At 35.2% G+C, this 15,672-nt stretch overlaps 1 protein-coding gene across 1 annotated transcript in view; it reads left to right on the forward strand.

Annotated features, from left to right (window-relative positions):
- COL21A1 (collagen type XXI alpha 1 chain) overlaps positions 1 to 15,672 on the forward strand; it is a 107,620-nt gene that overhangs the window by 34,914 nt on the left and 57,034 nt on the right. The window contains exons 6-10 of the mRNA XM_062626143.1: positions 1,278 to 1,451; positions 4,130 to 4,207; positions 6,650 to 6,658; positions 8,356 to 8,439; positions 10,512 to 10,574. Of these exons, the coding sequence (XP_062482127.1) occupies positions 1,278 to 1,451; positions 4,130 to 4,207; positions 6,650 to 6,658; positions 8,356 to 8,439; positions 10,512 to 10,574 (408 nt within the window). The remainder of the gene's footprint in view (positions 1 to 1,277; positions 1,452 to 4,129; positions 4,208 to 6,649; positions 6,659 to 8,355; positions 8,440 to 10,511; positions 10,575 to 15,672) is intronic.

A 15,672-nucleotide genomic window follows, 5' to 3' on the forward strand; every position in this document is an offset into this window, starting at 1 on the left:
ATTTTTGATTTAGTGGAAATTGTTAGAAAATTCAGAAAATTTCAAGTACATTCAAAAATTTCTATTTGTCTCTTTCTTGCAGCTCCAGTGACAAATCAGTCTTATTCTTGCAGTCCCAGGTATCCATTAACTTCATTCACCATGAGAAGAAGACTTTTTCTTCCATTCTTTCTTTCCGTTTTTTATTTTTGTGTTTCTCCATGCTTGCATTGCTGTTATGGATAACAATAATTTTATGCCCTTTTTAGAGCTGTATGTCTGCAAACACATTATAAATGTCACTATGCTTTTAATGAAACTTTTTATTTAATAAAGCTCCATGATAATTTATGTGTTTGACTCAGGAAAATTTGAAACGTTATCTGTTCTGACCTGTTGTTTATTTTATCTTGTAATGAGAGCCCTTGTAAATAAATAAACCCCCAATCTACAAATGAAAATGAAATAGAAACAGAGGTGCTATCTAAGGGTGTATGCTATTAAGTGATGTAATCTTAATTTCTTTTTATGTCTGCAAAAGGTAACAAAGATATATAACACTTAAAGATGTATGTTTTAGTTTACTCTTATGTATACCAGTTTAGTGTGGGATTAATCTATTAAATTTAGCTATATAAAAGATAAGCATCTAGTCTAGTCTAGGCTAAAGAGCTAGGCTGTATTTGAAATTAATAGATCAGCTCAAGAAGAAGGCATGTTGAATTTAATTTATAAGGTAGGTTGAGATATCTTTCATTTTCTAACACTTTTAGAACTATGCTATTTGTTTAAATCTTGAGCTTTAGAAATCTGATGTTTGTGAGATGATGAATGTAATATTTAGTTTATTCATTTCAATATTGTGATTCTTTCTGCCAATATCATGTCTGTTGTCTCATTTTTTTTCCATAAGAGATTAAGTAGAAAGACTTTTAAGTAACAATTTGTTTCACCATGATTGAAGATCTGAAGTGTTCAAGACATTATACCATTGCTGAAAAAAATGCCTCTGGCTTCTTATTTTTAGCAAATACATGTTTGTGCATGTTCAAGATCATAAACTGAAAAAAACTATGTGAGTTTAATTCCTATTTCAGAATTAATTTTTATGATTACCAAATACTGTCTACTCAGTTATGATATTACTTGGCAAATACTTTTTGCCTATACAAATTTTTGTATGATAAAACCTGGAACATTGATCATCTCAGCCACTAACGGTAGTTTAAGTGCTGAAATGCAGTTTTATCCTTATTTAAATTGAAGACGTTTTAAACAATTCTGTTTTCTTTTCTTAGACATTGTTTGATGAAGGCTGGCACCAACTTCGTCTCTTAGTAACAGAAGACTCTGTAACTTTGTATATAGATGGCCAAGAAATTGAAACAAAGCCATTGCATCCTGTTTTAGGTATTTACATCAGTGGCCTAACCCAAATAGGAAAGTATTCTGGAAAGGAGGAAACTGTACAGGTAAGCATATGCTAAACTCTCAATAATAAAGAAATTCTACTGTAGGTTAACACTGCATTAGTGCCTTCTGTTTTCTTGAACTTACTCTTCTAATTTACACTGGGCTGAAATTTAATATACAAAATTTTAATAGTTAAAAGGGAACATAAATGGTGATGAGGAGATTCAGCACATTCTGTGTGCTGGGTGCTTAATTGACCTCACTGATTTGAAGAGGCACAGTTTTCACTGAAACACAAATCTGATGCGGTGTAGTCCCCTGAATTTGGGAAATATCTCTCAAAGCAAGGATTTCTTCTGTGCTTGGCATTGCATATTATTTCCTTCCATCAGTATATGGATTATGCTGGAAAAGAGGGAGAGAACAAAATTTTGATGAAGTTTCTTTCTCATCATTAGCTGGCATAAAAGTACTATCATCAACTCTGTTTCTGTCACACTGCAAATATTTGATACTCAAACTGTCACGGATTCGGCTGTGCTGGAAACTCCCCCTGAAAACCATTCACCAAGGATCTCCTCTGTTCTGAGAAACATTAAAGTTCTTTTGCCTTCAGCTCTTTGCAGACATCAAAAAGCTGGTTAAAACTTCAGGCTGTATTGGTAAAGGCTGTATAGACCAGTAGTGAAGATTGCTATGTTGACAGTGTTCTAGATGTTGGTGAAATAGATAATTTTCTTATATTTATAGCAATGCAGTAATGACTAATTAGACTGATAGTAATAACTAATTAGACTGATAGTAATGGAAACAATACTAAGAAATACTGAATTACATAAGTAGGTATTATTTTTAGTTATTTTGAAAGTATGCTTTTTTTGTACACTCATTTCATGATCCTTACTGCTACTATTAAAATATATTAATGTTCTTTGCATCATCTTCAAGAACTCTCTTCAGATGTCTTTACTTAGTTACTCCTGAATTTTATGAATTTGTAGCCAGGCTTCAGTTCTATTATTACCATGTTCTTAAAGTGTGTATGGGAACTTGGATGATGCGCTGTGTGTGTGACTCAGCATTTCTGGTGGTGACATTGTCTGTATACTGAAGTACCCCTTTGTGAAAACTACTGAATGTTTGTCACAGATTTCTAATGGGACTTCAAGCACTTATTGCAAGAAAAGTAGAGATTTCAGAATTGTACTCAATTGTCTCATGCATTTTCTCTGTGCAGGATAATCCCATTTTCACAGTTTTGTGCATTCTAGGATTAGAGGGTTAGTTATTTGTTTTTGTTGTGCCTTCTATTTTCGCTTAAGTCACTGCAGAAATGGGACTTTTATAGCTTCCCAGTAATGTGGTTACTGAGTTAAAGAATGTTAGTAGCTAGACATGTTATCTAAAATAAAAGCATTTTAGGAATGTGGAATTGTATGAGAGCCGCATCTGATAGTGGCCTAGAAGAAAAGTAGAAAATCTGCCTCAGGTTGCAATTTTATGTTTCCAGATGATTTTTATAATCTAAAAAACATATTTCATTTCTCCACTTTCTCAGTCTGTGATGCATTCTGCAAAGCATTAACATTTAAACTTTGCCAGGATATTTCTATTCAAACTATGATTATAGAGAAATATTTTAGTGAACTTGCATACCACTTTCATATGAAAATGCATACGTACTTTCAATGAAAAGGTATTTGGAAACCCTTAAAGAAAGAAATACCTTGAAATTGCATGCAAAGTATGATACAAGAATATATGTCAGAGATTCTTCGGTGAACATTCATTCTCTTTCTGTGCTCTTATTCAGATGTTTTCTGGTGATATTTTGCAAGTGTTCTTGATTTAATTAGGATCTTACTGGCTGCAGTGCTTGCCAGTATAGCGATGATGAACTTGTGTACGTACTGAAATATGGTGAATTGTAGACAGTTTAAATTTGAAAACATGTATTAGTAAGCATGGTATTAACAGACTCCATTTTCTGTGCTTTCCCTGCTCTAGCTTGTAGCTGTGATTTCATATGAGTGTAATGGTTTTTTTTCTCTTTGGATTAAGGATAATTTATTCTAGAAAAGCTGTCTTCAGTGGTGTAATTTTTTTTTTTAATATAGCTGTAGAGCACAATGGCACAAACTTTTGCTTACCTGGTGCCAGTGTTTTTACTGATTGCCTTTTAAAGCTTTACGTTATACAGCTGAACTCCAAATGAAATTCTTTCAAGCATCAGGGATCCGTTACGCTTCACCAAAATTACTAATCTTACATCTAGTAGAGACAGGTCAGTGTAGAAACATCTTCCAAGGACTCTTAAGGTAAAATGAGAAAGGCTGGTTTTGCCTGTGCTGTTGTAACTTGTTTCCCTGTTATGTTGGCAGCCAGTGTAATTCGTGCTGTGCAAGTTTGGATTTATTGCCAAGGATTAAGGGGATGATTTCTATTATTTTAGAAACAAAAATCTTGGATTGATTATACTTCTTTAAATAATGCCGTTACAGAATGTTCAATTGATTGCATGTAATAATCATTGTAAGTAGTCTGACAAAAAATGTTTCTGCATCTTTGATTTTTAACTATAGGGGGGACACAGAGCTTCCAGTTTCCCTTTCTTTTTAATATTTTGCTCATTTGTTCTATACTTGTGGAAGATACAGTTTAAGAAGAGTATAGTTTAACTTAATGTCAGAAAATGTATACTTTATCTAAAAAAAGTCTTTTATGTTTTGAATTATAGTTTGATATACAAAAACTGCGAATCTACTGTGACCCAGAGCAAAATAATCGGGAAACAGTCTGTGAGATCCCGGGATTTGTGAGTATGATAAATGAACTTTTGAGGACTACTTGGCATTTTTTAGAAATCAGTTTAATGCTGACTCAGTGAATTCTTAAAATAAGTGATACATTGATTGAGCTGGTGCAAACAAATGCTTGTTGCACGTGCAATATCAACTGATGCAGAACTTGTGTGCTTTCAGCATTATTTTTGCACAAATATATTTTAGAAGTTTTTTTAACTTAGATATTTGATGGTAGGAATTTGACTGCAGTATAGAAGAATCTTGGAATCTTCTGTTACAGTTTAAGATTTGAAATGCTTTAAGTTAAGAAAACTACTAGGTTACAGCAGGGTAAAATACTTTAAATATTACTCTTTAGTTTACCTGATATAGTTATTGCTACTTGTCAGGTAATTTAATACCTGATTTTTTTGAATATAATCAACAAACCTATATTTTTAAGTCACTTTTTCCTATCAGAAGTATCTGTAAATATTGCATTAAAGTTGCCAAAATTTCATGAAATATATTGTAGATAGGATGAAAATAAAATCAGGATTTTATGATTCATGTACACAATTAGGAAGCTTATGGGGATCCATCGACTCTTTGGTTGCCCTCTTACTTGCAGTTAATTGTACAGTGAAATACGTAACACATGCAAACAGATTTGGAAACCATTCATGGCACAGGGTTTGGGCCAGATTTTCAAAAGTATTCAGCTCCCATCTCAAAATATAATCAAGAGATTATTTTCTGCATACAGTTTCATTCAAAATGTCCTCCTTTGTTTGGTGTCTAAAACAAACTAGGCTAAAGATAATCAGACACCAGTGTCTTACTTTGTAAATCGGTATTCTTCATGTTGTGATTTGATTTATCATTAGGTCCCTTTAGCCAGTTTGACATTAGAACCTGTAAATCTTCAACATCCACATGCATTATTTTTTTTTTTTGTCAGACTTGCCCAGATGCCCAGCTAGTCTGTTTTTCTTCTATTTATTTGTGTCTGTTGCAGTCAGCACCCTTATTAGGGCTTTTTAAAACTTGTTGCTTTCATTTAAGTAACAAGTGGCTGGCTGAATTATTAGCTGTTCTGAAATCTAACTGTGTGTGTCAAGAGCTAATGGGTTCAGGAATGCTTTTGTGAAGTTAGCTTTAAATCCTGAAGTAAATTTAGTATTTGGCTATTTAACTGCACCATGTATCTTTTTATTCTTTACAAAATAAAAGTAGGCTATAAAAGTAAACCAATGAAAGAAATTTTTGCACGAAGAAAGTAAACACTAAAAAGTCCGTCCTTCCTTGCATTCTCTGTGATTTGGCAAGAAGTCCAAGCAAAAAGATTGCTTTTTGCCATCTTCGTTTCACTTGTTGTTGTTGTTGTGAATTAAGTTTGGACTTTACCCATGAAATTCTGGACTCCGTCAGAAAATAAAAATGTTGAATGATCTCTAAAGAGGAATATGTGGTTTGTGGGTGTGTTCTATCAAAGTGCAATTGTGTCAAAGCTCCTGAACTAAGCAGGGGCTGTATGTACTAATTACAGCTTGAATTCATCCCCTTTCCTGAAGATACATGGCTTCACATTAATTTTAAACTCCCTATACGGTCTCTGGAGGAAGATAACCTTCTCTAGAGGTTGCCCAAGTCAAAAATTGAATACAGAGGATGCTGTCTGTCTCCATAGGACTGTGTATGAAGTCTGTGTTGACTGTGAATTAGAAAGCTCCTGTACATGGTGCAGCTAATGGTGCCTATTAAACCATGAAGACAGACAATTTCATGGTTGGTATGCTGAAATATTTGGGGATGGATTGTTCAATGGCGTTGCAGATATTGGAAAACTCAACTCAGCTAATAGCAGAGCCTATAGTCACACAGGAGCGTGAGAAAAAGCTGGCCTTGCCTCTGTGCTGCTGTGTGTTTTCCCAGATGCTGGATTTAGGCAGAGATCAGAGATTTTAGCAATATTTTGGTACATTCTCTGACATGAATGAGTAAGCAGAGAAATTTATTTTATTTTATTTTATTTTATTTTATTTTATTTTATTTTATTTTATTTTATTTTATTTTATTTTATTTTATTTTATTTTATTTTATTTTATTTTATTTTATTTTATTTTATTTTATTTTATATTTTTATGAGGTTACTCCTGGCAGAAGGTTTGACACAAATCTAAACATGTCATGTGTAAATATTTACATGGTTCAGTATTAATTCTAGTTTTGTCATTGTCTTTTAAAAATTGCTACTGATAGCTTCTGTTGAAAGACCCTTAAATTAAATGAACTAGAAATTCATATATATTGATAGCAGCTGCACTTAAGTCTGAGTCTAAAATTATGAATTCTAATTCCTTGACAGTTACAGCCTGAAATTTATGATTGGTTTTGGTAGTATTTACAAATGAATGGATTTTGCTTATTACAAATATTGCTGTACTCTTAAACTGTGTTTCTTTTTGTTTCAGAATGGAGAGGTAGGCTCAATCATAAACTGCTCAAACTCAATTTAAGGTAGTATTTGACTTTATGTAAACTTATTCTAGGGAATTTACACTTTGTTTTGAAAAGAGGACAGAGGTTTGCTAAGCTTCAAAGAGCTGGATTTTCATTAGTTGAACTCTAGTCAATAGACAAATTAAAAATCAGTTTTCTGAAGAAACCCACGTTTATTAGAATAAATGATCTGATATTTTTTCGCAGTTCAGTTCCACTTCTCTAATTTGCAAGGGTGGATGTAGTTGCAAAATGAATGGGGATACGCGCAGTCACGTAGCTGCTACCTGCATCATGCTAAAGGGAGCTCTCTGAAGGGGGGAGCTTGTTTGGAGGCTTGATATGATAGCTTCCCTAAACATCTTCTCGATCCCCTAGCCTCCACTTGGTTCAGTTGCAAAGGAAACTTGGATTTGTGTTTTGATCTGTCATTTGACCCTGAGAAAGAACTACATTCAGAGAGCATTATAAAAAAATCTGCATTATTTCAGAAAATATGATTAAAATGTTCTAGAAAGTGTTTTAGATAATACGTAAAAAAGTCTGCTTTTTGTATCTTGTGTTCTCAAATTTTGCCTTTCCACAGCTCTAAGAATTTGCTGGTGAAAAAAAAATTCATTTAGTACAGATGCATGTAAATTTGGGTGTTTGACCTGGGGCTGATGGGATTTGATCTAATAGTTCTCCACTCACCTGCCTTGGCAAAACACTGAGGTTTCACGTGGTCTTACTGGTGAGAAGTAAATACCTAAAAAAGTATCTCTAGAGGGTGATTTGGTCTGCCAAGGTTTAGTGTTTACTGCTGTTTGGGTAGAGAGCATATTTTGGAGAAGGTCATCTAGTGGTCTGTGGAAGATGGGTGCCCTTGGGGGCCAGGACTAGTGACTTGCAGGAGTTGGACATAGCGGCCATGCCCCACCTTTCCTTTGTAGCTTCCTAGGTGGGACACATGCCCAGGAGGTAGGAGACTGACTTTTAAGATATTTTCAAGCTTGCTACCCATGATAGCATGCCCGTCAGTTGTGATCATTATGCTCTACATAATATCTATTAAATTCTTTTTACAAACTTCAATGATAGAATCATAGAATCATAGAATAGTTAGGGTTGGAAAGGACCTTAAGATCATCAAGTTCCAACCCCCCTGCCATGGGCAGGGACACCTCACATTAAACCATAACACCCAAGGCCTCATCCAACCTGGTCTTGAACACTGCCAGGGATGGAGCATTCACAACCTCCCCGGGCAACCTATTCCAATGCCTCACCACCCTAACAGGAAAGAATTTCCTCCTTATATCCAATCTAAATAGTTATATTTGATAACTGATCACACTTCAAGTGATTAATATCAATTACTTTAGGAGAAGAGTCTTGCATGTTACCAGATTTAAAATTGTCAAACTGTGTGACAAAATACTTGTGGAAATGCAAATAGGGTTTCAGATATCAGCCCAGTATCAGTACTTAATTTTTTATTTGTTTTTCTTCTGGATAAAATGATGAATTCATGCATGCAAATTCAGGGCAATATTCAGGTAAGCAGAAGTTTCACTGGAACAAAGGAGACAGAGGCAAGACCTACACAACTGAATCATAATCAGCTTCATATAATGTTATGATACATTTGTCGAATGCTTGTGCCATGTGTATTGATGGCTGGTTTCACTCTTCGTAGTGCATGAATGGTCCTAGTGATGTAGGCTCAACGCCTGCCCCCTGCATATGCCCGCCAGGAAAACAAGGACCTCCAGGCCCCAAGGTAAGTTTCCATTCAGTCTTGTTGAGCATACATGCTTTTTTATTCTTTTTTAATCTTTTTCTTGTCCAATCTATCTTGGCCAGTCACAGTCAGACAGGTTAAAACAGTAGTGGACAAATTCTCCTGCTTCTGGTTTCCAGTGCGTGAATACAGTGATTAGAATCCTCAAGGCCGCATTGTGGTGCCATAAATCATAGTAACACAAATGTGTCTTATTTTTTAAAGAAAATGTTCATGGATTTAAAATCCTTGTTTCCTTGTACTTCAGCATGAAATGGTTTGCTAATGGAAGTTTTAATGCAGTGGGTTTTTTAACTTCTTTAACAAAGAATGGACTAGATGCTTACTGGGTGAGTTCCACCTTAGCTGTTCCGATGACTGCCTTGAATGTTGGTGGAGGATTGAGAAACAGACCTGACTGTCAGATGTCTAACGTGGCAAACTGAAATCCCTAGAACTTTGCTGTATTATCTTTCTCAGTAACTGTACCAAGCAGTGCTTCCAGAGTGACTAGCTTGCCTTACAAGGGTGGACAAGAAATTGCCAAACTGCTCTCATTAAACAAATTATTAAAAAAACGCTACTCTCATTATCTAAGGGGTTAACAGTCTGCTGCAGCAACATCAACTCAGAGGGTGTTTTGCTACAATGGTAAGGATAACTATAATCAGGGAATTGGAATCTACAAGCTGGAGATTATTTCATATGATGGAATTATTGTGGTCTTTTACCTTTTTTTTCTCTTTAGCATATTAGAAGAAAAAGAGAGAGAAGCAAGTATTTATCATTTAAAAACCTTAAAGCCACATCCTGTAAAGTATAAAAGTGTATAAAATTTCAGAAAATTGTATAGGTTATTTTAACAGTATGTCTTAACTTCTGAGTACCTGACTTTGGAGCTGTATAAATTTAAACTTAATTTGTGTATTTGTGATACTAATGGAGTGCAATAAAATTAACTAAATGAAAAGAAAAAATAAAGGTAACTGATATTTTAACATTTTCAAGCTAAAGGCATACTATTTCATAGTTTAGATAGTGTATTTGAAAGCAATTTTACTTCTGCTCTAATTTCAAACCTGGACTTCTTAATTTGGACAGTAATTATTCTGGGTAACCTGGTATGCTTTTCTAAAGAGACATTATTCTATATCCCTTTTTCATTTAGTTCAGCATTAAATTGCTGTGGTTTATATGTGAAAACATGTTTTTTCATAGTCACATTGAAAGCTAGTTTCATATCCTGTTTATAACAATTCTGCAGCTGTAATTGACCTGCAGGTCTGTTGATGGTTCAGGTTGAAGAACATAGCACCTGCTTAATGCTCCTGTAGATGTAAAATGTTTCCATAGACCAACTCTTACTGGATTTTGCTGGGCTTAAATCAAGTCTGTTAGTAAAATAAACAGAGAACTTTGATACATTCAGAGGGTATATTGAGGTGGAAGTTAAGTTCCTGCTTTCTTACCATAAGCACGAACCCTGGGGAACTGATTTTTCTTTTCATTTAACATGGTCATAACAGAGGTTATCAAGATAATTGCAAAAGGCTTATAAGAAGAAACCTAATGGATTATATATATACATATATATTTAAGACAGAAATAAGTATGTGGAGAGGAGTTTAGTATTTAGCAGGTTTTGATCCTGGTTCCTGCCTTTCCAGTGCTTTTGCTTTAAGAGCCAAAGCAGATGAGAGTTTTCTTCAGGGTAGAACTACAAGATTAACAAGGGTTTAATAACTATTTCTTCATCTGTCTGGTCAAAAGTGGTTTTATTTCTGTTCAGATGTTAAAAAGCTTGAAAGCATTTGAGGTGCTGGGCCATACTTGTGCTGTGACTGAGGGTGCTCATTTCTCCCAAGTCCTGAACAAGAAGTTAGGGAGAATTTCCCCAGGGAGGGGGTTACAATATCAGTTCTTTTTTTTGCTGTAGGAATTACTCCTCAATACAAAGTATCAGGGCTCGCAGCCACTGTTTTGTGGAATTTATCAGGGCAAAGGTTGCTCTATGCTAATTTTAAAATGTTCTTTCATATATGTTGTGTGTTAACATATTTGCTTCTCCATAGGGTGACCCTGGGCAGCCTGGGAATCATGGTTATCCTGGGCAGCCTGGTCCAGATGGTAAGCCTGTGAGTACTAAAAACTTAGTCATATTGTAAATGCAAAACTAACAGGAGAAAATACATGATACCTGATTTTCAAATTTAGATGATTTTGTGTCCGTTCTTTGAAACTGTGAATATCACTTGAGCGCTATCTGAACATAACAATTCTATGAAGATGTCATTCATAGTGTTTTTGTTTCAAGCTAAAATGTTGTAAATATGGCAGCATGAGTTAGGCACTATTGTATAGCAGAGAACAGGCTATGAGTGCTCCTGTTAGTCTTTGCATCAGTTTGCAGCAGTTACCACCTGACCTTCAGTCTTTACTACTTAAGAATTTTTGCATTAGAAGGCGCTTTCGGGCAGATAAAATCCTGTCTATTTTAGGGATTGCTTCTCATGTTTAATGTGGGTTCATTTAGTTTCTTTTTAGGCTGCCACAAGTAGTCCATCAAAGGATGTATATATGTATATACAATGTTAAAAACAAAAACATTTTGCAGTTCTAGACATTATGTGTTAAAACACACATAATAATAATACCTGTATTTTTCTTTTATCCTAGGTTTTACTTTTTAACCTAGCATTTCATTATTAGGAATGGTAAAGACTGGAAGAAAGTAGATGAATAACATATATCCCTAAAATAAAAACTGCATATTTGGCAATGGCTCATCTGGTCTTCGTGGTTACCATACTTTATTGTAATAAAATTGTAATAAAAGCAAATAAGTATATAAAAATAGCCTAAAGTTTCATTAAAAAGTATATTAGATCTCTGAATCTAATTGGAAGCCTCTAAGATATTGGCAGCCAAGCTTCCCTGTTGAGTAGGGTTTTGTTAACAGACTTCAGTCTGTTATCACCAAAGTGATGGTGTGTATCTGTGTTAAGAGAAGGCAGGCCAAAAGTTGTGAGACTTGACCACCCATGTTTCTAAGAATGTGGCTTCTGATGTTGCTTAGTGTTCTTTAGAAGCTACTTTAATTATATTAATTTAAATATATTTACTAAAAAAAAGATAATTTAAAAGACAATTGGGTGCATTAATTTGCTTCTGAAAAGAGGATAATTTCTCTGCTTGGATACCAAAAGCAGGAAAACAAAAGTGCATGCATGTACTAGAAGTTGGTAATTCATTGTAGCTTTTCATTCTTATTGTGAGGATAAAATATTATGCTTGAGTCCTTAGGTTGTAGTGTTATTTTGAGATCTCCATGGTGAAGTAGAAGGGAAGGTAAGCATCATGTCCTGAAAGCCACAGAAAATACAATTAGGAATGAGTCCCAAATACTGTCAAGAATTAAAATATAAGATGTTCCAAAACATTAGAAAATACAAGTGGATGAGTGCAGAGAAGACAAAATCATTTATGACAGAAACATTGTATTATGGACAGGAGAACTAAAGGTCTAAGGGTTTGGTTGAGACTTAGAAGGGATATTAAGTTTTTGGGGGCATTTTGGTCCACACTTGAGAAACTAGAGAGATTTCAGAGAATGGCAAAAAAGGCCTGGACTGGACCTTTCAACTTCACTTTTAGCAATTTTTCTGTCCTGTGGAAAGATTCATGAGGATACTGTAACTAATCACAAGTCTTTTCCAAATCTGCCCTTGCTTATCCATTTTAGTACCTCTAGCATGTTGTTCCTACTAAATTCCTACCTAAGTTATTCTACTGTGGTATTTTGAAAAAAAAAGTGATACTGTAAAGACAGGATGGGCTGGATTTTGGTAAGGAACTGTCAGTTTCCATTCTCTCTTAGAAAGATTAAGGCTTCATTTCTGAAGTGTCCAGTCAGCTGCAACAGTATTGTTTTAGAAACAATTTATTATGACTTTTTCATACTTTTATTAACAGGTTCCTACTTTAATGCTATATATCTTCTCATAAGCACTTGAATTTTTAACAGTGTGAATCATGAAGGAGAAATAAGTTAGTCTTTCTGTAACTTTGTTATCTGGCAATTATGTTTTTTATGATTTTTTGCTTGTGAGTGAGTCAATGTGCATAGATGGGCATTCAGTGAACATAAAGGTTAACAAAAGCATCTCAGACAATTTGCAGAGAATCAGAAAGCCCCACTAATGGAGAAATGTTAACTATTTTGCTGAATTGAAGTTCCTGTTATTTGAAGTGCTTGCAGTTCAATCGTATAGCTTTATTAACTAATTTCTTTGAAGCATCAACTGTAACTTTTTGCACTTGTTCTTTGTAAGGACGTAATTGCAAACCTATTAGATCATCTGCAGCTCTGGCCGGTACATTACCATTCCTTACAGTAGGTTTTTGAGTGCTTTCCCAGCCAGCTTTTAGCCATGAACAGCAGGACACCCTTTAGATTCACTGTGCAGGAAAACAGATTACTCTCTCTGTCTTCTTCTGTTTTACTTATTTATTTGCTAATGCAAACTCACATTTTATGTGCTATCAGTGATTTTCCTTCTTAGAGATAACTTTGCGTATATGGATCTTTTTAGCTGTATCCCCTGGGATCTCTGAAAAGCAAGATCTTCATTCAGACAGCACAATAGGCTTACAGGTAGTTGTGTAGTCAGTGTTTAATCGAATGACTTTTGCATGAAAAGCTTTTCTTGGAAAGTCAGTCTTCTCTGTTCCCAAACACATTTTTATGTTCTCTAAAGTTATTCCAGTTTGCCTATCTGGTATTCATTTTCTTGGAACAGTATAACTGGTCAACAAAATGTTTCTTCCTCTGAGAAGGGTTTTAGGCATGCATTTATATTACTATATGTAACTGACTTTTAAAGTAAAACAGCAAAGAAAATTTAGTTTATTGTTTGTGGGCTGGCTAGATTGTTGTAAAACTTTGTTTCAGTCCAGAAAAATTCAAAACAATTCCCATGAATATCTTCAATATCCCCAGAAAGCAATTGTTCACCTGCTGTTAGTAAAATTGTTTGCTCTAATATTTGGGAAGGTGAACATAAACATGACTCATTTTCAATCATTCTTTAATTATTTTTCCTTTAATAGTTCTGTTTATAGATTCTTTGTTTTTCCTCATTAATTGCCAGCTGTTTATTTTCCATACTTTGATATATACAGAGAAGATCAGTTGAAGTAACTGGAGAAAAGCAGAAAAGTGAGAAGCATTATGAGTAACTAAAATACTGGTTTTTTTTTTAATTCAAAAATGTAATTTGGGACCTGAAATAATTACATTGTCATGTCAGGAGAAATCCTACTGGTAAATAAGCACAGGGCTAAAAATAGTAAACTGGAACTGATTTTAATTGGCATTATTCATCAGAAAGAAGCAGCTGGAGTGATTGCTGGCCCTGGGAATGTTCAGCAGCCTGACTGCAGTCACAAAGCCATTCTTTTATTTCAAAAGATACTTTATATGTACTGGGGAAAAACTCAAGTTAAGGGGAAAAATAAATGAACAGAGTCTATTCAGTGATCACTTGTGGTTTATAGAGGAGATAGGTTATTGGTCTGCTAAAAGCAATTAAACAATACACTTATTTGACAATTTTGAACTTTGACGCACGTGGCTAGCATATCTGGACAATTTTCCAGTATTCCAACTAGCTTCATTCAGGAAAGTTTGGAAACATCTGTCTTGTCTTTACGGTGTCCATAAACAATAAGTACTTTAAAAATAATCTGGTGAGACTGACTTTACTGATATACCCACGTACATAGTTCATAAGGTTTCAAAACCTTCACATGATAAGTAGTTTCCAATCATTCCAATATTTCTTTTTTAAAAAAGGCCTATAGTACATTATTGCAGTTGTACTACCTAGAGTTTACTAATACTTGGCGACCAACTGAAGACCGAATCTTTTATGATGGACTTAGTGTACTGGCAATAGCCGAGTATTTCAAAAGTACTTTTGGAATAAAAATGGGTAATAGTTTCATGTATATATAGAATCATAGAATCATAGAATCGTTAGGGTTGGAAAGGACCTTGAGATCATCTAGTTCCAACCCCCCTGCCATGGGCAGGGACACCTTACGCTAAACCATATCACCCAAGGCTTCGTCCAACCTGGCCTTGAACACTGCCAGGGATGGAGCATTCACAACCTCCCTGGGCAACCCATTCCAGTGCCTCACCACCCTAACAGGAAAGAACTTCCTTCTTACATCCAACCTAAACTTCCCCTGTTTAAGTTTTAACCCGTTACCCCTTGTCCTATCACTACAGTCCCTAATGAAGAGTCCCTTCCCAGCATCCCTATAGGCTCCCCTTCAGACACTGGAAGGCTGCTCTGAGGTCTCCATGCAGCCTTCTCTTCTCCAGGCTGAGCAGCCCCAACTTCCTCAGCCTGTCTTCATATGGGAGGTGCTCCAGCCCCCTGATCATCCTCGTGGCCCTTCTCTGGACTTGTTCCAACAGTTCCATGTCCTTTTTATGTTGAGGACACCAGAACTGCACACAATACTCCAGGTGAGGTCTCCCGAGAGCAGAGTAGAGGGGCAGGATCACCTGTCCTATTGGATGGTTTGCCTGTGGATTTAAATTGGTATAAACTCTGCAGCTACTTTTCTCAGGAAACTTTCACATAGTTGCTAATTCAGCTGTCAAATGTTGCTCTCAATTTCAGAAAAATAAATATTCCTCAGTAGCACACTGTGACATTGTTCTTCTGAAAGGAAATATGATTACTCCAATCTAATTCAATCATGTAATGGCTTTACCAAGACCTCCTACTTTGAAATCAGGGCGAAGCCTGATGCTGACTTGAGTTGCATCCAGTTATACATTTCAGGCAAAAGACTGTATGATTATCTTCATAAGATAATCATACATAAGAAGCCAAAGGTAGATGATGAGGATAAGCACCTAAGTAGGGAGCCGGAAGTTATACTCCCTTGGTACATCATTGCATCTTCCACGAGTTTGAAGTTCAGGAACTTTTAAAGCTTGATTTATGAGTTTTTATTTAATAATCTTGATAGATTTTTTTTTTTTTGTCTTCCCTCTTGTTGTATTTGAGCCCAGAACATCATTCTCAGGTAAAATATACCGCTAAGAGCTCTGAGCTATGAAAGCCTTTGCAGATGACAGAGTAGCCAATGGAAGGAAGTGTAATCAAATGAATTAAACAGGCCCAAACAAAACAAAGCAAAACCAATTTTAAA

This window comes from Pezoporus occidentalis, unplaced genomic scaffold (assembly GCF_034315485.1).
Source record: "Pezoporus occidentalis ecotype Australia unplaced genomic scaffold, CSIRO_AGI_Poc_V1 ctg29, whole genome shotgun sequence".
Taxonomy (NCBI): domain Eukaryota; kingdom Metazoa; phylum Chordata; class Aves; order Psittaciformes; family Psittacidae; genus Pezoporus; species Pezoporus occidentalis.